Below are 26,345 nucleotides of genomic sequence, written 5' to 3'. Positions count from 1 at the left end.
CTGGTGGCCTACGAGCAGCATGAGACGTACTCTGGAGAAGGTGGTACCTGTACTGACCGCGGACCCTGAACATAACACCGCAACTAGAAGTAGCCGTGGGATGTTCCTGTCACTCCCTAGACACCTCGTCACAGCCGGAGGACTAAATACCCCTAGAGAAAGAAACGGAAAAACTAATTTGCCTCAGAGAAAATCCCCAAAGGATAGACAGCCCCCCACAAATATTGACTGTGAGAGGAGAGGGAATTAACATACACAGACTGAAATCAGGATTTAGCAAAGGAGGCCATTCTAGCTAGATAGAAAGGATAGGACAGAGTACTATGCGGTCAGTATTAAAACACTAGAAAATATCCACCACAGAAAATAAAAAATTTCCACATCTAACTAAAGGTATGGAGGGTATATCTGCATTTCCAGAGATACCAGCTTGTATGAGCAAGTCCTTATACAGACCAAGCTGGACAAGACAAAACATAGAAATGCACTGAACTATAAGGCCCACAGCATGTGGACTGCAAAAACAAAGCCAGAACTTACCTTTGTTCAAATGAACAGCAAGCAGGAGAGACCAGACAGAGATGTGAATCCTCCAGGAACAATGGACAACTGGCACTGACCAAAGGGTGAAGCAAAACTAAATAGCCCAGTGGATTGCATTAAGTGGACACACCTGATGAAATACTGCGATCGAAGACAGCAGCGCTACCACTTATAACCACCGGAGGGAGTCCAAGAGCAGAATTCACAACAGTACCCCCCCCTTGAGGAGGGGTCACCGAACCCTCACCAGAGCCCCCAGGCCGATCAGGACGAGCCAAATGAAAGGCACGAACCAAATCGTCAGCATGAACATCGGAGGCAACAACCCAAGAATTATCCTCCTGGCCATAACCCTTCCATTTGACAAGATACTGAAGCTTCCGCCTTGAAAAACGAGAATCCAAAATCTTCTCAACCACATACTCCAACTCCCCATCAATCAACACCGGGGCAGGAGGATCAACAGAGGGAACAACGGGCACCACATATTTCCGCAACAAAGATCTATGAAAAACATTATGGATGGAAAAAGAGGCTGGAAGGGCCAAACGAAAAGACACTGGATTAATAATCTCAGAAATCTTGTAAGGGCCAATAAACTGAGGATTGAACTTAGGGGAAGAAACCTTCATAGGAACATGACGGGAAGACAACCAGACCAAATCCCCAACCCAAAGCCGGGAACCAACACACCGACGACGGTTAGCAAAACGCTGAGCCTCCTCCTGAGACAACACCAAATTGTCCACCACATGAGCCCAAATTTGCTGCAACCTGTCAACCACAGAATCCACCCCAGGACAATCAGAAGGCTCAACCTGCTCTGAAGAAAAACGAGGATGAAAACCAAAATTACAAAAGAAGTGCGAAACCAAGGTGGCAGAACTAGCCCGATTATTAAGGGCAAACTCGGCCAATGGCAAGAAAGCCACCCAATCATCCTGATCAGCAGACACAAAGCATCTCAAATAAGTTTCCAAAGTCTGATTAGTTCGCTCGGTTTGGCCATTTGCCTGAGGATGAAATGCGGAAGAAAAAGACAAATCAATGCCCAGCCTAGCACAAAAGGCTCACCAAAACCTAGAAACAAACTGGGAACCTCTATCGGACACAATATTCTCCGGAATGCCATGCAAACGAACCACATGCTGAAAAAACAACAGAACCAAATCAGAAGAGGAAGGCAATTTAGGCAAAGGTACCAAATGAACCATCTTAGAAAACCAGTCATAAACCACCCAGATAACCGACATCCTCTGGGAAACCGGAAGATCTGAAATAAAATCCATAGAAATATGCGTCCAAGGCCTCTCAGGAACCGGCAAAGGCAAAAGCAACCCACTAGCGCGGGAACAGCAAGGCTTAGCCTGTGCACAAGTCCCACAGGACTGCACAAAAGAACGCACATCCCGTAACAAAGAAGGCCACCAAAAGGACCTGCCAACCAAATCTCTGGTACCAAAAATCCCAGGATGGCCAGCCAACACAGAACAATGAACCTCAGAAATCACTTTACTAGTCCATCTATCAGGAACAAACAGTTTCCCCACTGGACAGCGGTCAGGTTTATCAGCCTGAAATTTCTGAAGAACCCGTTGTAAATCAGGGGAGATGGCAGAAAGAATCACCCCTTCCTTCAGAATGCCGACCGGCTCAAGGACCGCAGGAGAATCAGGCAAAAAGCTCCTAGAGAGGGCATCCACCTTAACATTCTTAGAACCCGGAAGATACGAGACCACAAAATCAAAACTGGAGAAAAACAGGGACCATCGAGCCTGTCTAGGATTCAGCCGCTTGGCAGACTCGAGGTAAATCAGATTCTTATAATCGGTCAAGACCACAATACGGTGCTTGGCCCCCTCAAGCCAATGTCGCCACACCTCAAATGCCCACTTCATCACCAACAACTCTCGATTGCCGACATCATAATTGCGTTCTGCAGGCGAAAACTTTCGAGAAAAGAAGGCACACGGTTTCATCAAGGAACCATCAGAACTCCTCTGAGAAAAAACGGCCCCTGCCCCAATCTCAGAAGCATCAACCTCAACCTGAAATGGAAGAGAAACATCCGGCTGATGCAACACAGGGGCAGAAGTAAATCAGCATTTAAGCTCCTGAAAGGCAGAAACAGCCGCAGAGGACCAATTCGTCACATCAGCGCCTTTCTTCGTCAAATCGGTCAGGGGTTTAACCACACTGGAGAAGTTGGCAATGAAACGGCGATAAAAATTAGCAAAGCTCAAAAATTTCTGAAGGCTCTTCACGGATGTGGGCTGAATCCAATCATGAATGGCCTGAACCTTAACTGGATCCATTTCTATAGATGAGGGAGAAAAAATGAAGCCCAAAAAAGAAACCTTCTGCACTCCAAAGAGGCACTTAGACCCCTTCACAAATAAAGCATTATCACGAAGGATCTGAAATACCATCCTCACCTGTTTCACATGAGACTCCCAATCATCGGAAAAAATCAAAATATCATCCAAATATACAATCATGAATTTATCAAGATAACTCCGAAAGATATCATGCATGAAGGACTGAAACACAGATGGAGCATTAGAGAGCCCGAATGGCATCACAAGGTATTCAAAATGGCCTTCGGGCGTATTAAACGCAGTTTTCCATTCGTCACCCTGTTTAATAAGAACAAGGTTATATGCCCCTCGAAGGTCAATCTTAGTAAACCAACTAGCCCCCTTAATCCTAGCAAACAAATCAGAAAGCAAAGGCAAAGGGTATTGGAATTTGACCGTGATCTTATTCAAGAGGCGATAATCAATACAGGGTCTCAAGGAGCCATCCTTCTTGGCAACAAAAAAAAAACCTGCTCCCAATGGTGAAGAAGATGGCCGAATATGCCCCTTCTCCAAAGACTCCTTAACATAACTCCGCATGGCGGCATGTTCTGGCACAGACAGATTGAAAAGTCGTCCCTTAGGGAACTTACAGCCTGGAATCAAGTCAATAGCACAATCACAGTCCCTATGCGGTGGAAGGGAACTGGACTTGGGTTCATCGAATACATCCTGGAAATCTGACAAAAACTCAGGAATTTCAGAAGAGGGGGAAGAGGAAATTGACATCAAAGGAATGTCACCATGAACCCCCTGACAACCCCAACTAGTCATAGACATAGATTTCCAATCTAACACCGGATTATGTACCTGTAACCATGGGAAACCCAGCACAATAGCATCATGCAAATTATGCAACACCAGAAAACGACAATCTTCCTGATGGGCTGGTGCCATGCACATGGTCAGCTGTGTCCAAAACTGAGGTTTATTTTTAGCCAACGGTGTAGCATCAATACCCCTCAAAGGAATAGGGTTCTGCAAAGGCTGTAAGGGGAAACCACAACGTTTGGCAAATTCTAAGTCCATTAAGTTCAAAGCGGCGCCTGAATCCACAAATGCCATGACAGAAAATGACGATAATGAGCAGATCAGGGTCACAGATAACAGAAATTTAGGTTGTACAGTACTGATGGTAACGGAACTAGCGATTCTCTTTGTACGCTTAGGGCAATCAGAAATAACATGAGCAGAATCGCCGCAGTAAAAACACAACCTATTCTGACATCTGAATCCTTGTCGTTCAGCTCTAGACAAAATCCTATCACACTGCATAGGCTCAGTACTCCGCTCGGAAGATAACGCCATAGTGTGCACAACTCTGCGCTCGCGCAAGCGCCGATCAATCTGAATGGCCAGAGACATAGAATCACTCAGACCAGCAGGCGTGGGGAACCCCACCATAACATCTTTAACGGATTCAGAAAGACCCTTTCTGAAAATTGCCGCCAAGGCATCCTCATTCCATTTAGTCAGCACAGACCATTTTCGAAATTTCTGGCAATACGATTCCGCCGCTTCTTGATCCTGACACAGGGCCAACAAGGTCTTCTCAGCATGATCCACTGAATTAGGTTCATCATACAATAACCCTAGCGCCTGAAAAAAGGTGTCTACATTAAGCAAAGCCGGATTCCCAGATTCCAGGGAAAATGCCCAATCCTGAGGATCACCGCGTAGCAGAGAGGTGACAATTTTAACCTGCTGAATGGGATCACCAGAGGAATGGGGTTTCAGAGCAAAAAACAGTTTACAGTTATTTTTAAAGCTCAAAAATTTGGACCTGTCCCCAAAAAACAAATTAGGAGTTGGGATTCTAGGCTCTAAAACCTGAAGTCTGAACGATATAATCGGAAATACCCTGTACTCTAGCAGCAAGCTGATCCACACGAGAAGCCAATCCCTGAACATCTATGCCAGCGCCAAACTCCTGAGCCACGCAGAGGTAAAGAGGGAAAAAAAGACACAACAGACTACAGAAAAAAAAATGGCTCAGCACTTTCCTTCCCTTTTGAGATGCAATTAACTCATTGTTGGCCAGTTGTACTGTTATGATCTGGTGGCCTAGGAGCAGCATGAGACGTACTCTGGAGAAGGTAGTACCTGTACTGACCGCGGACCCTGAACATAATACCGCAACTAGAAGTAGCCGTGGGATGTTCCTGTCACTCCCTAGACACCTCGTCACAGCCGGAGGACTAAATACCCCTAGAGAAAGAAACGGAAAAACTATCTTGCCTCAGAAAATCCCCAAAGGATAGACAGCCCCCCACAAATATTGACTGTGAGAGGAGAGGGAATTAACATACACAGACTGAAATCAGGATTTAGCAAAGGAGGCCATTCTAGCTAGATCGAAAGGATAGGACAGAGTACTATGCGGTCAGTATTAACTAGAAAATATCCACCACAGAAAATACAAAATCTCCACATCTAACTAAAGGTATGGAGGGTATATCTGCATTTCCAGAGATACCAGCTTGTATGAGCAAGTCCTTATACAGACCAAGGTAGACAAGACAAAACATAGAAATGCACTCAACTATAAGGCCCACAGCATGTGGACTGCAAAAACAAAGCCAGAACTTATCTTTGTTGAAATGAACAGCAAGCAGGAGAGACCAGACAGAGATGTGAATCCTCCAGGAACAATGGACAACTGGCACTGACCAAAGGGTGAAGCAAAACTAAATAGCCCAGTGGATTGCATTAAGTGGACACACCTGATGAAATGCTGCGATCGAAGACAGCAGCGCTACCACTTATAACCACCGGAGAGAGCCCAAGAGCAGAATTCACAACAAATAACAGACGCGGATTCTTTACTGTAAGAGCAGTGAGACTATGGAACTCTCTGCCGTATGATATTGTAATGAGTGATTTGTTACTTAAATTTAAGAGGGGACTGGATACCTTTCTGGAAAAGTATAATATATTTATAATATAATTGATAGGGCGTTGATCCAGGGAACTAGTCTGATTGCCGCATGTGGAGTCGGGAAGGAATTTTTTTCCCCAAGGTGGAACTTACTCTTTGCCACATGGGTTTTTTTTGCCTTCCTCTGGATCAACATGTTAGGGCATGTTAGGTTAGGCTATGGGTTGGACTAGATGGACTTAAAGTCTTCCTTCAACCTTAATAACTGTGTTACTATGTTCTTAGATGTCATGTTTGCTTTTCACAGCAGCAAGTGGTTAAACTTCCAGGGTTTTTGTTGAAGCCTCATCTGTGCTGTCCCTGCGGTGCACATCTATGTTCTGGGGCACAAAACCATTAATTTCTTTTTAATAAATGTTTAACATGTTAAAAATTATAAAACGTGTCTTCTGCTTTTTCCATGTTTTTTTCTTTTTACAAGAATTGTTGGAGCCAATTTTCTTTAGAAACATTTCAATATCTGTTTTTTTGGGGTGTTTTCCTTGTAATATAGGAAAGCCTAAGGCTAGAAATAAACCCCATAAATCACTGTACATGGAGAGTTTGGGATCAGATCATTTCTGTCCGTGTTGATTGTGGAAACAAAAAAGCTTTTCTAAAAGCCTCAAACTTCTGTGTGTGAATCAGAGCTGAGATCTAACGTGATAGAAAATTACAGTGCGGGGAAGACGGGAAACCTTCATATAGACGGCCGGTGGTGATGGAGTCAGTGACTGACTCTGGCCAAATATGTCTCTAGAGCCGTAGTAGAAGATGATGTCGTCCTCATCATGAAGTAGTTATTTCTCATGTCGCATGTAATGAATATCTCCTGCAGTATTGCTAATGCCGATTCCAGGGTCGGTAAATGAGACAAGAATTAGCGTTATGGAAGATGAGTCTATGAGGAACGTATTCAGCTGCCGACTCCGAGGAGGAAACTGCTTGTTGTCTGAGGCCTAAATATATACCGTATATACTCGAGTATAAGCCGACCCCCCCCTAATTTTTCCACAAAAAACTGGGAAAACTTAATGACTTGAGTATAAGCCTAGGGTGGAAAATGCAGCAGCTACCGGTAATTGTAAAAAGTAAAAATAGATACCAATAAAAGTAAAATTAATTGAGACATCAGTAGGTTAAGTGTTTTTGAATATCCATATTGAATCAGGAGCCCCATAAATGCTCCATAAAGTTTATGATGGCCCCAAAAGATGCTCCATATTAAATATGCCCCATATAATCCTGCATAAAGGTTAATAATGGCCCCATAAGATGCTCCATAGACACATTTTCCCAATATAATGCTGCACAAATGTTGAATATGGCCCCATAAGATGCTCCATAAAGATATTTGCCCCATATAGTGTTGCACAAACGTTATGGCCCCATACAGACACTTGCCCCATATAGTGCTGCACAAACGTTATGGCCCCATACAGACACTTGCCCCATATAGTGCTAAATTTAGAAACATCCTTAGGGGTGCAGGCGTCCCAGAAGCAAAGCGTCACGGAGCTAAGCGTCGTGATACAGCAGTTATTCCATGGCAAAGAACTAACATCTATCTTCTCTCTTTACACAGGTATAACCTCCCACCTCAGCTTGCTGTCCCATCTGCTGCAATAGACTCTTATGGAATAACTTCCCACCTCTGCTTGCTGTCTGCTGTCTGTCATCCTCTGCTTTACCATCTAGAAACATAATTTAATGTGTTTGCTAATTCATCGGCATAATTCATTTGGTGCATTGTACTTAAAACTCACTGTTGCATATCCATGACTGGGATCAGTGTAGATCTTATCTGGTGGAAGGAAGGTGTTAAAGTAGATGTTACCAGGCTGAATGTCTTTGATCATCTAAAAAAAAAAAAAAGCCTCTGGTGTGCTGGCCCCAGCTTCCAAATTATCCTAAACCAGTTCCCACAATCCATCTCTTCTGACCCGGCAGTCTGCACTATAAATTTAGAAACATCCTTAGGGGTGCACACGTCCCAGAAGCAAAGCGTCACGGAGCTAAGCGTCATGATACAGCAGTTATTCCATGGCAGTTAGTCAGGGCAGGAGTCAGGTAACCCACACTCTGCTCTCCCGTCTATCCATGTGCTTTATTCCTATCCTCCTGTGTTCCCTTGCAATCCACTTACACCGACCAATCCCCCTCCATCACGACTCATGTACATCAGCTCCGCACTCCTTCCCTCTCCCATGTACAGCTCCCATGCACTTCTCACCTTCTTAAAAAACCTCAGTCCATCTTACCCAAACACACTGCACAAAAAACTTCATACAATTCCAAAAACTACTTGCTCTTTATCTTCCTGCTCGTACTGATTTCAGGGGACATCTCCCCCAACCCCGGGCCCCCATCCCGCAACCTCAACCCCTACCATACCTCACATCGAAACCTTAATAATCTTACTATTGTTACTTGCACCCCTTCATCTCCTTCTTTTAATTGTGCCCTTTGGAATCCACAGTCTGTTTGCAACAAGCTTCCTTTCCTTCACAATTACTTTCTGAAAAACTCTCTGAATCTGTTGGCCCTCACGGAAACCTGGATTCAGGATTCTGACATTGTCTCTCCTGCCATTTCCCATGGTGGCTTACAATTCTCCCATTCCCCGAGTCCCACAAACAGACCTAGTGGTGGAGTCGGCATACTCCTGTCCCCACAATGCACTTTCCAGGTCATCCCCCCAGTTCCATCACTCTCATTCCCTTCTTTTGAAGTCCACACCATCAGGCTCTTCCGTCCCCTCTCCCTCAGAGTAGCGGTCATATACCGGCCCCCAGGTTCACCCACCCACTTCCTGGACCATTTCTCTGCCTGGCTGCCGCACTTCATGTGTTGTGAACTCTGTTTTCAGGCTCCCTCTTGTGGTCACAGGTGGTATGGTGTGACTTTTGCTTTGGGCTCCCCCTGGTGGCTTTATTTGTTATCCTGCTGGTCAGCTGTCTCGTTATCCTCTGGGAGGTTCCTATATAGCTCTGTTTCACTTCCACTTGTTGCCGGCTGTCGATGTAATCAGTGCTACTCAGATTCCTGCTGACTACCTTGCTCCCAGTCCCTCCAAGACAAGCTAAGTTTTGTTTGCTCATTTTTTGATCATCAGTGTTTATCATATTTTCTGTCCAGCTTGCTAAGATGTGATTCTCTCGCTTGCTGGTTGCTCTAGTGGACTGAGTTTCTCCCCACACACCGTTAGTTGGTGCGTGGGTTCTTGAAATCTCAGGATGGATATTTTGTAAGGGTTTTGTATTGATCGCATAGACCCCTGCTCCATCTTTTGCTTTCTAGTACTAGTGGGCCTCTTTTGCTGAATCTGATTTCATCCCTATGTATGTGCCTTCCTCTTACTTCACCGTTAATATTTGTTGGGGGCTTCTATATCTTTGGGGATTATTTCTCTGGAGGCAAGCGAGGTCTTTCTTTCTCTTTAGGGGTAGCTAGTTTCTCCGGCTGGCTCGAGACGTCTAGGAATTTTTTAGGCACGTTCACCGGCTACCTCTAGTTGTGTTGGATAGGTTCAGATTTGCGATCAGTCCAGTTACCATCTCCCTAGAGCTTGTCCTAAGTTTAATCACTTGCTGGTCTATTTGTGATCCTCTGCCACTAAAGGATCATAACATCATGTCCTCAGAACTACCAACCCTTATCCTGGGAGACTTCAACATTCCCATTAACAGCCCCACTTCCACATCTGCATCCCAGCTTCTATCACTAAGCACTTCTCAAGGCCTCTCACAGCTCTCAACCTCTGAAACACACAAAGACGGTAACACCTTGGACCTGGTTTTCACCATGCTCTGCTCAATCTCCTACCTAGATAACTCACCGCTTCCCCTCTCTGACCACAACTTTCTCTCCTTCACACTCACAAATCCTCGCTCACCCCAGCACCCTCCTACCTACCATTCAGTCAGAAATCTACATGCCATTAACCCTCATACACTTTCAGACTCCCTACACTCATCATTGTCCCCAATCTCTTCTTTTTCCTGTCCTGATCTGGCTGTACATCACTTCAATGACACTCTTAGAAGCACCCTAGACCAAGTAGCGCCCCTCACCCTCAGAACCTCCAAACACAGAGTGAAACAGCCCTGGCTCACATCGCAAACCCGATTTCTCCAGCGATGCTCTAGGTATGCTGAACGCTTATGGAGGAAAACACGTTTTTGCATTTCCCCTGGCTCACTCTCCACATTCGATCCCATCACAGAAGAAGTCTCCAGGTTCCTCTCCTCTTCTCGTCCGACTACATGCACCACCGACCCCATTCCCTCACATCTCCTCCAGTCTCTCTCTCCATTCGTCACAACTCGCCTAACTACAGTCTTTGATCTCTCCCTCTCCTCTGGCATTTTCCCCTCCTCCTTCAAACACTATCATTACTCCATTACTAAAGAAACCCGCCCTCGACCCATCCTGCACAAACAACTACAGACCAGTCTCCAATCTCCCCTTCATCTCTAAACTCTTGGAGCGCCTGATATACTCCCGCCTTACCCGTTACCTCTCCACTCACTCCCTCCTAGACCCTTCACAGTCCGGTTTCCGCCCCCTACGTTCGACAGAAACTGCACTCATCAAAGTGACCAACGACCTTCTGACAGCAAAACGTAACGGTTACCACTCTCTGCTCATTCTTCTCGACCTTTCTGCAGCTTTCGACACTGTTGACCACCCTCTCCTACTCTCTAGGCTCCAGTCACTTGGCATTAAGGACACTGCTCTCTCCTGGTTCTCCTCCTATCTTTCTGTTGAATATCGCGCAGCGCTCCCCCACCCCATTATACTCACCTGCACCTGGCGCGGTCCCTGCAGGTCCCTGGCTTCCCAGCACTGCAGCTTCTTCCTGTACTAAGCGTTCACCGTTACCGCTCATTACAGTAATGAATATGGGGCTCCACCCCTATGGGAGGTGGAGCCTCATATTCATTACTGTAATGAGCGGTATCATGTGACCACTCAGTATAGGAAGAAGCTGGGGCGCCAGGGACATGCAGGGACCATGCCAGGAGTAGGTGAGTATAATTAGACAGCTCCCGCTCCCCCTCCCCTGCCGACCCCTGGGTATGACTCGAGTATAAGCCGAGAGGGGGACTTTCAGCCCAAAAAAAACAAAAAAAGGGGCTGAAAATCTCGGCTTATACTGGAGTATATACGGTAGGTTTTATTAGTAGATGTAAAGAAGGAAACTAAATACTGTAAAATAATAAATCTCCTCATATGTTTCCCTTATTATCTCCCGTAATTGTATTGTTACACAGGATTCTTATGATGTTACATCGGCTCATCTTCTCATTCAGGTCTCTACAATATCGGATCCTCTCAGTGAAGATCTTCTACAAAAGAAAATTTTCCTGATTTACCCATCAAAGATGGATATGGACAGAGACAAGATGGCGGAGAGGATATTACACCTCACCCTAGAGATCCTCTTCCGGCTTACTGGAGAGGTGAGAGATTCTGATAACGTCACATTACATCATTCTTATCTATGGAAATAACTGATGGACAGAACTGGAGAGGGGGGGACTCTGGCAATGTCTGTAGTGAGATTTATTAATGTGTCTCTCCATTACTAGGATTACATAATGGTGAAGACCTCTAGTGAGCGCTGTCAGGACCCTGTGTCTGAGGGATGGGGAAGACCCCTGAGCCCAATCACAGGGCCTCCACCTCACCCCCTGATCCATGAGGACATCAATGACCAGAAGATCCTAGAGCTCATCTACAAGATGATTGAGCTGCTGACTGGAGAGGTGACACTGCTGGGAATGCTGGGACATTATACAGTAACACTATGAAGGGATCGGGGGGATGACGGTATCATTGTATGTGTCAGGTTCCTATAAGGTGTCAGGATGTCGCTGTCTATTTCTCCATGGAGGAGTGGGAGTATTTAGAAGGACACAGAGATCTGTACAAGAACGTCATAATGGAGGTTCCCCAGCCCCTCACATCTCCAGGTAATAGACAGGACTAAATACACACGGCCTATAATTATCTGTATGTAAAGAATGAATTCACTCCCTGTATGTGTTTCCTCCAGATCTATCCAGTAAGTGGACAACACCAGAGAGATGTCCCTGTCCTCTACTTCCACAAGACTTCAAGCAAGAAGATCCCAATGCTCCTCAGGATCATCAGGTAGATGGAGAGAAGGTGTCAGGAGATCTCCGCTACACTCCCTGACAGAAGTTATGTTGCTTATCCATGTTATCTAAATAAAAGGTTATAACCTGACGTTAAATTCTTCCATTGGTTGTATAAATTATTCTTTTGAAAGCTGAAACCCTACGAAATGTGGTTTAGGTTAAGAAAATAAATTGGCATCAATGCAGAAATATTGTTCAGTTAATGGACACAGAATGGTCAGATTTTGGCAAGACAAAAGTTTTGTCGCCCACAGAAAATAATATGATAAATAGTTAACTTAAAATACAAATATATGTTGCATAACATTGGTGAATGAAGTTGTGGTGCTATTAGAGTCATATTTAATATTTTGTATGACTTCCATGAGCTTGAAGGATTGCATCCATGCGGTTCAACAATGATTCATACAATTTATTAATGAAGTCATCAGGAACAGTAGAGAATGCAGTCTTACATGCCTCCCAGAGTTCATCTAGATTCTTTGGTTTTGTCTTCCAAGGTTCCTCTTTCATCCTACCCCAAACATTCTCAGTGATGTTCATGTCTGGTGACTGGGCTGGCCAGTCCATGAGCATATTGATCTTTTTGCCTGGATGAACTTTGTTGCAAAGATGGATGTATGAGATGGAGCACCTTCCTGCTGCAGAATTTGACCCCTTTTATGATTTGGAATATAAGAGGAAGCTAATACTTCTTGATATTTTTGGCTATTGATATTGCCTTCCACCTTGCAAATGTTTCGCACACCCCATACTGAATGTAACCCCAGACCATGATCTTTCCACCACCAAATTTAACAGGTTTCTGGGTGTATTTTGGATCCATACGGGCTCCAGTAGGTCTCCTGCAGTAATTGCAGCAGCTGTGGTGTAATTGTTCTGAAGATTCATCAGAGAAATCCACCTTCTGCCACTTTTCCAGCGTCCATCTGTTTAGCAGGCTGTGGGACTTTGCAAATGCCGCACGTTTTTTTATTTGCCTTTTGTTTAGTGCTGGCTTCTGGGCACTGATTCGACCATGGAGGCCATTTCGAGACAGAATCCTATAAACTGTTCTAGTTGACACAGGGACTTGAGGTGACCAGGCCTGTTGGAGCTCTGCTGCAGTGGAAGAGGGACTTGCTTTGGATTTTCTAACCAACAAACGTTCCTGATGAGCAGTTGTCTTGCTGGGTCTGCCAGACCTGGGCTTATCAAACACATCTCCAGTCTCTTCAAATCTTTTTTTAATTCTTTGTACTTGATGCTGATACACATTAAAGGTGCCAGCCACCTCTGCAGTGGAACTGGTCTTCAGGCTTTGGTCGCAGGGTGGATTTTTGGCATGTTGTCAGAGCTCAAGTTGCAGTTCAAGTGAAGGTCTGGGGTGCTGGGTTTCTTTTTATACACACGAGTCACCCGCTTGGGCCGTGGTGTACTCAGTACCTGGTCCAGTACTCAAAGGGGATGTCACGGTGTACCTGGGTGCCCAATTAAAGTAAAGGTCTTTTGGGGGTTTTATGAATAAAGTTTGTGACGCCACCTGTGGTATTCGGTCAGTAGGGACCGACACTGCTTAAAGCGGTCCTCTGGGGAGATGGTATGGCAGATAGATGGTATAACTTCCCACAGGTGAAGTAGGTCCCCAGGGCTCCCGGTGTATAGGTGAAGATGGTGAATGGTGCGATGAAGAACGAGGACTCAGGTTTGCAATGTCTTTACCTGGTTTACTGTAGGCTTCAGGCAACTGCAGTCCAGGGCACCAGACAACAGGTATAGGCAGGGTCCGGTCGGCTTGGAGGCAACTCCAGAGTCCTCTCACCAGGTGTAGATTAAAGCCTTCCTCAAAGTGCGGTGGTGATGTGGTTCCTTACTGACTAAGGCTTCAAATAAGGTCCTCACAGTTCCTCTCTGTCCCCCATAAAGGTTAGGACACAAACCATATGACAGGTGAACTGGACCTTTTTACAGTCTCTATCATGACCCGGGCCCTATAGTATTCACTGTGTCTCCTGGGTATCAATGCGAACAAGTGATCTACAATCGAGCTTTCCTGCCAGTTTCTGCTATGCCACTGTATAGTTCAGCTCGGCCACGGTCTTCCGGCTACCGGAATCTGCACTAGCCAGTGAGGTATCCACTTCTCACCTCTGTTCCACTGGCGTTATTCTCCTGCGCTTTCTCTCTCCTGCAATCTCTTCCACAATCTGTTCGTCCTTCTTAATCCTTTCAATGCTTGAGCTGCAGCACCTCCGGCTGCACAGCTCCAAACACGTCCCTATGCTCAGACTGCTCCAGTCTGCTGTCAGGCATTCTCTGCTCCCTTGGTCTCTCTGGACCAACTGCTCATTTCTCTGTCCTCTGACAGAATGCTCTCTAACTTCCTGTCCAGCCAGAATATATAAGGGAAGTTCACTCTGAATCCGGGTTCGGAGCTCCCCCTTCTGGCCTGGAGTGTGAACGTGTTGTATGTGAGATTTACCTGGTGAAAGTTATCCTTCATCGCCTCCAAGCGTGACATCACTCTCCCCAAGGGGAAAGCAATGCCACTGTGACAACCAGGACTCTGGGGCTTCACACACACACTAATTAACTGATCATTTACTGAGCACAGGTGAGGATGTAAACTAGGATTGGGTGCATTATATGACCAGGCAACAAAAATTTTGTCTTGCCAAAATCTGACCATTCTGTGTCCTTTAACTGATCAATATTTCTGCATTTTTGCCAATTTATTTTCTTAACCTAAACCACATTTCGGAGGGTTTCCGCTTTCAAAAGAATAATTTATACAACCAATGGATGAATTTAACGTCAGGTTATAAGCTTTTATTTACCTAACATGGATAAGTGACATAACTTCTATCAGGGAGTGTATGATGTGTAGATGCCTGTGAAGGTCTTGTGTTGAGTCTTTTTTTTCCACCAGTATAAGATATGTTTTATACTTGTGTAATGAGAATGTGGAGATGTCAGGATTAGAGCTGATCATAGATGTGACTTCTCCATCTGTCAGTGACTTTTATAATATTTGTTTCAGGGTGAAGATCTGACCCATATTGACACTACAGAGACATATATGAGAGATGATGAGTGGTTTAAAGAGGAGATTCCCACGTATGGCTACCCAGGTGAGTAGTAACCACTAAATGCAGAGAAGTCACAGATTCTTCTCAGTCACCGGCTGTGGCTGCTTTATCGGTGCTGTAGTCCGGCCGTATTACCATGATCACTATTTTGCCTCTAGACCACAACATTCTCCTCCACCCAAAACTGTTCTAATGACTTTGGGCATTGAAAGCCCTTTTCTATAGAACTTACAACCTGAAGGATCAAGCGACCCCCTGGTATTAGTTTGAGGGTGATCCCTTAAAGCGAGATCTATATGATTGCTTGTACCTGAGAGCACGCTTAAAGAGTAACGCCGAGCACAGAGTTAGATGTATACTCCTTTCTCAGCAAAGGCTTGCACACAAATGAAGTTTATTCTCAAGACAAAGAGACAGGAAATAGGTGTCACACAATCTTCTGAGTGGCCAGTGTCAGTCTATGATAGGTCCATTTCAACTTCACTTCCATATATGGTATCCAGTATCTTAGCTTCTGCATTCCAAGGATTCTTTCCAGGGTGTTGTCTGAAGACACAGACGCCATCTTGGTGCACCATATCTGAACTGACTTACATTAGGTTTAATAATTGATTTCTTTATCCATTCTCTCCTTCACATTAGAAGATGCTGACTGTTACCTGCCCAGATCTGTTAACTACAAAGCCAAATGACAGCGTACGTAGAATGTGCTGACAAGATAGAAAATCACTTGAAGAAAAATATCCTGATGGGCCTGTAAGAGAAAGCGGAGGGTAATGATGCTGTTGGCTTCCTAGAACCCTGAGATCTTATCGGATGAATCTCCCTTCTCTCCCTTCTGTGATGCTGAATGTGATCATATGGTCCCTACAAGACCAGGTCCCGTCTTTCTGGCCAAACTTCACTTTTATGATCAACAACATTAAATGTGCAGTGAGGCCAAGTGTGAATTTCTGGACAATAACAGAGTTTCCCTTTATCCGGACTTTTCACTTTGTATTAAAACCAACTAACTTCAAGGAGGATTGTGATAATCTACATAAACCCATCACACCGGTGCCATGATCTATCTCTGAGCTGTGCGTGGCTGATGGCTGTAATATACATTTATTCCCGCCTGCAGGAGATGTGTTGGCTCCAGCAGTGGTTTCATGGATTCACTCCACCTCATAAATTACATTGTTTTTGATCCTAAGAAATTCAGATTACTGCACAATCTCTCCTGAAATGGGGAGCAATATTATTTTCTCTAATCTTCTGGTCAGGATTCACAGTAGGCCAATGGTCCTCCATAAATGAATGCAACTCTGGTTTACTGTATAATCTGTATTTGTAGTTTTCAGTTAGACCGGCGTCACACCTAACATATAAAAATACGGTCTGTTTTTTACAGCCGAGATACGCAGAAATGTTCATGAACAGTGATCTGTATGACATCCATATTCAATGCAAGGATGTGATTTTTTTTATCCAAAAAGTATCCGTGTGTCATCCGTATGGCGAGATTTTCTCGCCGGCTTGCAAAATGGACATATAATGGATCCATGGGCTCAAACATTCATGAAAACATATATACAGTCTATATAAATACATACAGTATGTGTATATATATATATATATATATATATATATATATATATATGCAGTACAGACCAAAAGTTTGGACTCGCCTTCTCATTTAAAATTTTTCTGTATTTTCATGACTATGAAAATTGTACATTCACACTGAAGGCATCTAGATAAGTTCCTTGGGGGGTCTAGTTTCCAAAATGGGGTCATTTGTGGGGGGTTCTACTGCTTAGGCACATCAGGGGCTCTGCAAATGCAACGTGACGCCCGCAGACCATTCCATCAAAGTCTGCATTTCAAAACGTCACTACTTCCCTTCCGAGCCCACGGTGGTGCAGTGGATAGCACAGCAGCCTTGCAGCTCTGGAGTCCTGGGTTCAAGCCCCACTAAGGACAACATCTGCAAAGAGTTTGTTTGTTCTCTCCGTGTTTGCGTGGGTTTCCTCCGGGTACTCCGGTTTCCTCCCACATTCCAAAGACATACTGATAGTGAATTTAGATTGTGAGCCCCAACGGGGACAGCAACGATAATGTGTGCAACCTGTAAAGCACTGCGGAATATGTTAGCGCTATATAAAAATAAAGATTATTATTATTATAGATCTATTCGGGTTGCAAGAGAAATCAGGTCATCCAGGGTTTGTAGGCCTGTCCCGACAGCTCTTTGATTCTTCCTGACAAGCCCTCCCAGAAGGTAGCCAGCAAGGACTCATTATTCTAGGATAATTCAGACGAAAGACTGCGGAACTGAACAACATACTGAGCCACCGTGAGCGTTCCTTGAAGTAGGCGAAGCAGAGCTCCTCGAAGGTCCTGCAAAATGCTTCTAAATAAGACTGGAGATCATTAACCAGTTAAACACCACACATTACTGGTTCATCCAACAAGGTTTTCTAATAGACTGTGAACAGTCATTGTCTTGGTAAATAACACCATGTAACACAATTTTTGTTCCTGGCTTCCAAGTGTAATATTTCAACTGCTTATGTTTAAAGACTATGGAAAAATGACTATATGCAGCACAAACATTGATTTTATGACCACAGCCCAGAAAAATTTCGTATTTATTTTGACAAAAAAAGGAAATTATTATATTTTCGTTCATGCGGTCTGATAAAAAAAACACTTGCATGGCAAATAGACAAAGGCAGTCAAAAATCTCTCAAAAAGGTTAAAAAAGGATTAGGTGTTCTAGATTTGCGAGTGTACTGCAAATTGCTTTTTCGAAGAAGCCCCCAAATGTAGTCCCCTATCATGTTTTCATTATACTGTCCTTGGTAATAACGTTCAAAGTCCAGTATAACTTGATGAAAGCGCCCGCCTTGCTCCTCTGAGTTCTCTTATATAATTCTTTATGAGAGTCTGAACCAACTGCACATAGTTTTCAGCCTTGTGATTACCCAGGAAGCCATGAACCACTGCAACGAAACTGTTCCAAGCAGTTTTCTCAGTAATGTTAAGCAGCTTGGCAAACTCGTCACATTCTATGATCTTCTTGATTTGCGGTCCGACGAAGATGCCAGCCTTGACCTTTGCCTCGGACAGCTTTGGAACAAGACCTTGGAGGTACCTGAAAGCTGCTGACTACTTGTCAAAAGCTGTGACAAATTGCTTGATGACTTGATGAGGCCTAACTTGATGTGCAGTGGTGGCATCAGCGCCTTCAGATGTTCTATCAGTGTCTCCCACTTGACGTTGCTCTTCCCCACAGAGAACTCAGTCCGCTGTGGCCAGTCCTTTCTGTGATAGTGCGCCTTAGTGTCCCGGCTGTCCCAGAGGCAAAGGAAATTTAGTGAAACCGCCTTGAAGGCCCATCAGGAATGATACCATTTTGAAGTCTCCGATGACCTTCCATCCATAGTCATCCTACTTCAAGGCACTCCGCAACATTTTGACACTATTGTAGTCCTCTTTGAGATACACAGAATGAGCCATAGGGAGAGAAGGGTAGTTGTTTCCGTTGTGAAGCAGCACAGCTTTGGAGCTCTGGGATGAACTGTTTATGAATAGGCGCCATTCACTCAGATAACAGGTAATACCTATGGCCTCAAAAAGACCGGCCACATTGTTGCAGAAGCACAACCCATCTTCTCAAAAGAAGAAGTTGGAAATGTTTGACGCTTTCTGTGATCTGTGGCTTGCACGCTTTCATCCAACAAGTTCCAATGCTTGAGCCTGGATGTCAGAAGCTCAGCATTGGACTTGGTAAGATGAAGGTCTCTGATTAGATCGTTGACATCTTTCTCGTTAGGAAATTATGGCCTTCTTTCCTCAATCGCATCTGTGAAAACGTAATCTTGATCTCCAATAATATCTTCCTCGCTGTCCGACTTGCTGCTTTTTCCTGAAGATGGCTGATCCCTCTTCAGGGGAGTTGGAAAAGGCATCTCGGGGCAGTGTGGTACTGGAGAAATGGAAGAAGGAAGGTCTGGATAAATGATTTGAGGCGCATTCTTGCCTGTGCCACATTTGGCAGGATCCAACATTCAGAAGTAGCAGTTGCTTGAGTGGTTGGTCGGTTGCTGCTAAATTTGCGAGATAGCAAACTTCATGGCTCTTTTCTCCTCTGTACCAACCTGTAACATAGCAGATATAATTAATGATATAAATTTAAAAGCATGAAATTTTACACATTACTTAAGGCTGGTTTCACATTTGCGTTTATTGCAGCTGCGTTTTACCGCAAAAAAAACGCATGCGTTTTTTTTTCTATTCTTAACATTAAAAACGCATGCGTTTTTTTTGCATGTGTTTTGCCGCGTTTGACAACGCATGCCTTTTTTTCCATGCTTGCGTTTTGTTGCGGAAATGCAACATGTAGTAATTTCTAGAGGCGTTTTTTTGCCGCAAAAAAACGTATTGCAGTCTATGTAAACGCATGCGTTTTTAAGCACATGCGTTTGTTTGCGTTAAAAACGCATGCGTTTTTATAGAAAAAAACAAGAATACACACTGATAAGCCACCCCCCACCATCAAGGTGATAAAGGGATCCAAACCCTACCCCTAACCCTAAAGCCGGTAAATCAATTGCCGGCTTTTCATTTCTCCTGCCTAAACCCGACATGATATGAGACATGGTTTATATACAGTAAACCATCTCATATCCCCTTTTTTTTTGCATATTCCACACTACTATTGTTAGTAGTGTGTATGTGCAAAATTTCGGCGCTGTAGCTATTAAATTTAAGGGTTAAATCGCGGAAAAAATTGGCGTGGGCTCCCGCGCAATTTTCTCCGCCAGAGTGGTAAAGCCAGTGACTGAGGGCAGATATTAATAGCCTAGAGAGGGTCCATGGTTATTGCCCCCCCGGCTACGAACATCTGCCCCCAGCCACCCCAGAAAAGGCACATCTGGAAGATGCGCCTATTCTGGCACTTGGCCACTCTCTTCCCACTCCCATGTAGCGGTGGGATATGGGGTAATGAAGGGTTAATGCCACCTTGCTATTGTAAGGTGACATTAAGCCAGATTAATAATGGAGAGGCGTCAATTATGACTCCTATCCATTATTAATCCAATTGTATGAAAGGGTTAAAAAAACACACATTATTAAAAAGTATTTTAATGAAATAAACACACAGGTTGTTTTAATATTTTATTGCTCTCTCAATCCACCTGAAGACCCTCGCTCTGTAACAAAGGAAAAATAATAAACCAACAATATACATATCTTCCGATGATCTGTCACGTCCCATGATGTAAATCCATCTGAAGGGGTTAAAATATTTTACAGGCAGGAGCTCTGCTAATGCAGCTGTGCTCGTGCCTGTAAACCCCGGCGAATGAAGCTAATGTAGGTCAATGACCTGTAGTTACCTTCATGCGCAGTGATGCGCCCTCTGCTGGATGTCCTCATGAACTGGAGCCTGGGAACTTTTTCCCACGCTCGACGTCATATGAGGACATCCAGCAGAGGGCGCATCACCGCGACTGAAGGTAACTACAGGTCATTGACCTACATTACCTTCATTCCCCGGGGTTTACAGGCAGGAGCACAGCTGCATTATAGCAGAGCTCCTGCCTGTAAAATATTTTAACCCCTTCAGATGGATTTACATCGTGGTACGTTACAGATCTACGGAAGGTATGTATATTGTCGGTTTATTATTTTTAATTTGTTACAGAACGATGGTCTTCAGGTGGATTGAGAAAACAATAAAATATTACAACAACCTGTAATACTTTGCAATATTGTGTGTTTTTTTTAACCATTTCATACAATTGGATTAATAATGGATAGGTGTTATAATTGACGCCTCTCCATTATTAATCTGGCTTAATGTCACCTTACAATAGCAAGGTGACATTAACCCTTCATTACCCCATATCCCACCGCTACACGGGAATCGGAAGAGAGTGGCCAAGTGCCAGAACAGGCGCATCTTCCAGATGTGCCTTTTCTGGGGTGGCTGGGGGCAGATGTTTTTAGCCAGAGGGGGGCCAATAACCGTGTACCCTCTCCAGGCTATTAATATCTGCCCTAAGTCACTGGCTTTACCACTCTGGCGGAGAAAATTGCGCGGGAGCCCACGCCAATTTTTTCCGCGATTTAACCCTTAAAATTAATAGCTACAGCGCCGAAATTTTGCACATACACACTACTAACATTAGTAGTGTGGAATATGCAAAAAAAAAGGGGGATATGACATGGTTTACTGTATGTAAACCATGTCTCATATCATGTCGGGTTTAGGCAGGAGAAATGAAAAGCCGGCACTCGGCTTTTCTGCTATATCGCGCTGAAGTAAATAAATATATAATGTGTGTGTGTGTGTCTCAATGATATATATACAGTGGTGTTCAAAAGTCCTGCATAGGCATTAGATAAATTGATTTTTCAAGTGTTAAACGTTTTCTGTCTAATATCTTCGATGCTAATACGACATATTATATATGGTTTTGTTCAGAATACAATTTTGCATTCTCTCCCTGTAATATTGTTAGCTTTTGAAGCAGTTTTGCCTGAAATTATTGCAACAATATGGGAATTGAAAGCAGAACTAAATATTGTACAGCTTCAGATCCAAAATTAGCCAATCACAGATGAGGTTCTTGTGACCAATCATAACCTGGATATGGCAGCCAATCACATTGCATTACATTTAATCACATCTGCTGCTTTGTTTGTTTGTTTTATCTGTTGGTCTATCTAGTGAATCATACTGTAGAGTTTTATGATGGGAGCCTTCAGATTTTTGTCAACGGAGGATCGTGTGCGAGTTGTAGTGCTACATGAAGAGGGTTATACTGGCCCCCAGATCGCAAGGAAGGTCGGCTGTAATCAGAGTACAGTCGTAAGAATTTTGCAGAAACATAAGCAGCTTGGAATTACCCAGGACAGGCCCAGATCTGGTCGGCCCAGAAAGTCAACTAAAAGGGAGGATAGAGTACTGATAAGAACATCCCTTGCCAATCGAAAGCTCACCTCTCCTCAGCTTCTGCGAGAATGGCAAGAAAAGTGCAATATTGAGGTAGCAACATCAACTGTTAGAAAGAGATGTTTGGAAGCAGGATTGAGAGGGTGCAAGGCCCGAATGAAGCCATTGATGACAGCCATACAAAGACAAAGGCGAAAACTGTGGGCATTGAAATATTTAAAATGGAGGAAGGAGGAGTGGGAAAAAGTGCTATTTAGTGATGAAAGCACTTTTTGCATTTTAGGAAATGATCGCAAGTGTTATGTGAGAAGGGTCCCACATGAAGAGTACAAGTCAGAGTGTTTGAGCTTCTCTGTGAAACATCCGATGAAAGTAATGGTCTGGGGCTGTATGGCAGCCAATGGTGTTGGAAGAACAAGGTGGCTACTATTGACTGGCCAGCTCAGTCCCCGGACCTCAATCCAATTGAAAATTTGTGGCACAAGGTATCATTAGAGATATCTAGAAAACAGCCAAGGACCAAGAGTGAGTTGATTGAGGCTCTGATACAGGCCTGGAACCACATCATCACTCGTGAACATCTGCAGAAGCTTGTTCACTCAATGCCACAGAGATGCAAGCTGGTGCTCAAGAGCAAAAGCTGGCCAATAAAGTATTAGAAGCTAAAGATGCACTCAAAAGGCCCTTTTCAGCACTCTGAATTAAATAAAAAATAATAAATCTTAAAAAGTAAAATTTAAGTCTGTGAACTTGCATTGGAAGTTAATGAACTTAGAAACCTGTTCACCATTCTCCACACTGTACTGGTGTAGGTATGGTTATGCTGTAAAAAAAATTATCAAAAATGCGCATACCATAACAATTTATACACTTGGGACATTCAAAAATGAGTATGGCATACAATGAGGGATTACAAAAACATATATGTTCCACCAGTTTCACTGTAGAGATTCAGAAGTATGAAACATATAGTTTTCTTCACGCCTATGCAGGACTTTTGAACACCATTGTATATATAACGAAACCCGACTTTGCCAAAAGTCGGCGACTTTTGAAATTGGCCGATCTGTTTCGCTCAACCCTAGTTTTGATGATTGGCAGCTGTCACACACTTCTCAGCATGCGTTTCAAAAACGCAAACGCAGGAAAAAACGCATGTAAACGCGGCAAAACGCCACGTTCTTTTTGCCGCACGCAAAAACGCATGCGTCTAAAAAACGCAGCGTTTGCACGCGTTTACATGCGTTTTTTCACCACCTGCATTTGCGTTAAAAACGCTGCGTTTTTAAACGCAAATGTGAAACTAGCCTAATACATATTTTACTATTGTGCATTGACATATGTGAAAATGTTGTCAATTGCAACTCCTTAAACTGTACTAGACCAAAATCATTGAAATTCTACAAAATAAAGCACTGCCATCTAAATGAGCAGCAATTGTTCACCTTACCTTCAAGAGTTTTCTTGCAATATTTGCATATGAAATGAGGTGCCCAGGACTTGTCTTGATCATGCCAAAATATGCCTTGTAGGCCTCGCACATCTTACGACATGCTTTCATAGAATTCTTTTTCTCTGTTGTCTTTATAAATTGTCCACACACGTAGCAAAATGCATCTGCTGGGCGCAAACAACCTATTGATGCCATCTAAAAGAAAATAATTACTGTTTAACTACAATTCATTATTCTCTTACTCAGCAATAACATAAACCGAAATGTTGGTTCGAGTCACATGTGCTTTTATACTTGTATGACTACTACTGAACAGTCTGAGAATGTTCTAGAAAGTGCTAAAAGTTTCTAGACACTTCTAGATAATTCTGGAAAATTGTAGAAACTTCTGCACAATTCTAGCAGTTCAAGAATATTCTAGAAGACTACTCAATATTGAATATGAATTGAGATTTTTACCGAAAACAGAACATTTCAAAATTTCTTTGTTCCGATCACAGAAGCAAAGTTTTGGTGAAACAACAACTATTTTCTATTTGTTGAACACACAAAAAAGCACCGTAAACCAAAAACACTCTGTTGCAAAAAAATCACTGTGAACAGCATGGACATTCCCTTTCTGAACCCTGCTGATACAGGTATTGTACAAATGATCAGGTTTTTAAATACATTAGATAGGGATTACATACATTAGTTAGGACTGCTCTAATATGGGTATACCTTGACGTTTGGTAGAACGGCTTAATATAAATTTTTTGCAAAAAACGTATCAACCAAATACCCTGTTTTTTCCATCTTTTTACTAGCACTTGCTGTTCACTGATTTTTTTTGCAACAGAGTGTTTTTGGTTTTACTGTACTTTTTTGTGTGTTCAAGTCTCTCGGTGGTGTGAGCATGTCTCTATAGGTTTGTTCACTGTGCGCATGGCTCATTTGTTTTTGTTCTATATATTTTCTATTTGTTTTAGGCATAACGGATTAGGAAAACTTTCTATCCAGGGAGAAAACAATTGTTACATAGTGTAATTAAAGTTTTTTTTACATAGCTTGCTATTTTTTATAGTAGTAGAAATGTTCAAAAATATAAAACTCAAGGATATTTTATTAAAAAATAATAATTGTTTATTTATCTTAGCAGATGACTGTACCAGGAGATCAGAGGGAGAGCTGACATCTTCAGTTTTTAAATCTGATGATCTTCATATCGTACAAGATACAACTGAAGTGAATGCCATTACTCCAGATATATCATCATCCATTCACAGCAAAGATCTGTCATCTGATCCTATGAAACAGGTCCCATCTTCTGATTCATTACTGACTACTAAGGAAAATCAAAGTCACAAACGAGTTATTAAAAGACAATCTGCTTCTAAAGCAAAGAAGTCATTTTCATGTTCAGAATCTGGGAAATGTTTTAACCCAAAATCACATTTTGATAGACACCAAAGAACTCACACAGCGGAGAAGCCTTTTTCCTGTTCAGAATGTGGGAAATGTTTTAACCGGAAATCAGATTTGGTTATTCACCATAGAACTCACACTGGGGAGAAGCCGTTTTCATGTTCAGAATGTGGGAAATGTTTTAGCCAGAAAGGACATTTTGTTATTCACCATAGAACTCACACAGGGGAGAAGCCTTTTTCTTGTACAGAATGTGGAAAATGTTTTAACTGGAAATCCGATTTGGTTAGACACCAAACAATTCACACAGGGGAGAAGCCTTTTTCCTGTTCAGAATGTGGGAAATGTTTTAACCGGAAATCAGATTTGGTTATTCACCATAGAACTCACACGGGGAAGAAGCCGTTTTCATGTTCAGAATGTGGGAAATGTTTTAACATAAAATCACATTTTGTTTTTCACTATAGAACTCACACAGGGGAGAAGCCTTTTTTCTGTTCAGAATGTGGGAAATGTTTTACCCTCAAAGAGAATCTTGTTAGACACCAAAAAACTCACACAGGACAGAGGCCTTTTTCGTGTTCAGAATGTGGGAAATGTTTTTACCTGAAATCATATTTGGTTAGTCACCAGAGAACTCACACAGGGGAGAAGCCTTTTTTCTGTTCAGAATGTGGGAAATGTTTTAACCAGAAACCACATCTTGTTCGTCACCAAAAAACTCACACCGGGGAGAAGCCTTTTTCCTGTTCAAAATGTGGGAAATGTTTTAACCGGAAAGAGCTTGTTGTTAGACATCAGATCAGTCACACAGAGGAGAAGCCTTTTTCCTGTTCAGAATGTGGGAAATGTTTTAAATGCCAAGAGCTTCTTGTTAGACATCAGAGACGTCACATAGGGGAGAAGCCTTTTTAATGTTCATAATGTTGGAATAGTTTTAACCAAGATTGAATCTTCTTAAAAGGGTTGTCTCTTGTCATTCCTCATGTTTGCTGACAAAAGGATAAAACTAAACTTTATTCATTCCAAATGTAAAACTATACCCATAATTCACCCCCTGAAGGTTAGTCAGTAGGTGTACTAATAGAAAAGACATGTACCCCACAGTTCAGTATATAGGATGAGGTGACGTATACACACGCACTCTCCAAGCCTCTCATTTCTACCGGTTTCCTTGTCCTCACAAAGGCGACTCATCAGGACACTATTTAGTATTGACCTATATTCAAGCGAGACTAGACAAAAAAAAAACTAAAATCATGTATCATGTTATCCGAAACCGTCAGAAAACCAGCCACATATTGGCAGATCCCAGACCTCAAACTATATACTTTGTAAGTTTATACACCACTCCAGTGTCAGGAATAGATAGTATGTGACAATACAGTATAGTTCTTGTGTTTTTCTCCTATAGGGACTGCCCTAGTTTGGTAATGTAACAGCTGTTAATTAGTAGTGCAGACAAATTGTCCTAGACTAAACTCCGT

At 43.1% G+C, this 26,345-nt stretch overlaps 1 protein-coding gene across 1 annotated transcript in view; it reads left to right on the top strand.

The window, feature by feature from the left end:
* LOC143766839 (uncharacterized) overlaps window positions 1-26,096 on the top strand; it is a 78,864-nt gene extending 52,768 nt beyond the window's left edge. The window contains exons 2-7 of the mRNA XM_077254824.1: window positions 11,133-11,282; window positions 11,412-11,588; window positions 11,672-11,795; window positions 11,879-11,976; window positions 15,004-15,094; window positions 24,593-26,096. Of these exons, the coding sequence (XP_077110939.1) occupies window positions 11,205-11,282; window positions 11,412-11,588; window positions 11,672-11,795; window positions 11,879-11,976; window positions 15,004-15,094; window positions 24,593-25,773 (1,749 nt within the window). The 5' untranslated portion in view covers window positions 11,133-11,204 and the 3' untranslated portion in view covers window positions 25,774-26,096. The remainder of the gene's footprint in view (window positions 1-11,132; window positions 11,283-11,411; window positions 11,589-11,671; window positions 11,796-11,878; window positions 11,977-15,003; window positions 15,095-24,592) is intronic.
* Window positions 26,097-26,345: the final 249 nt, after the last annotated feature.

Source organism: Ranitomeya variabilis, chromosome 4 (genome assembly GCF_051348905.1).
Source record: "Ranitomeya variabilis isolate aRanVar5 chromosome 4, aRanVar5.hap1, whole genome shotgun sequence".
In the NCBI taxonomy this organism is placed as follows: Eukaryota; Metazoa; Chordata; class Amphibia; order Anura; family Dendrobatidae; genus Ranitomeya; species Ranitomeya variabilis.
This window is presented reverse-complemented; position numbering and strand designations above follow the sequence as displayed.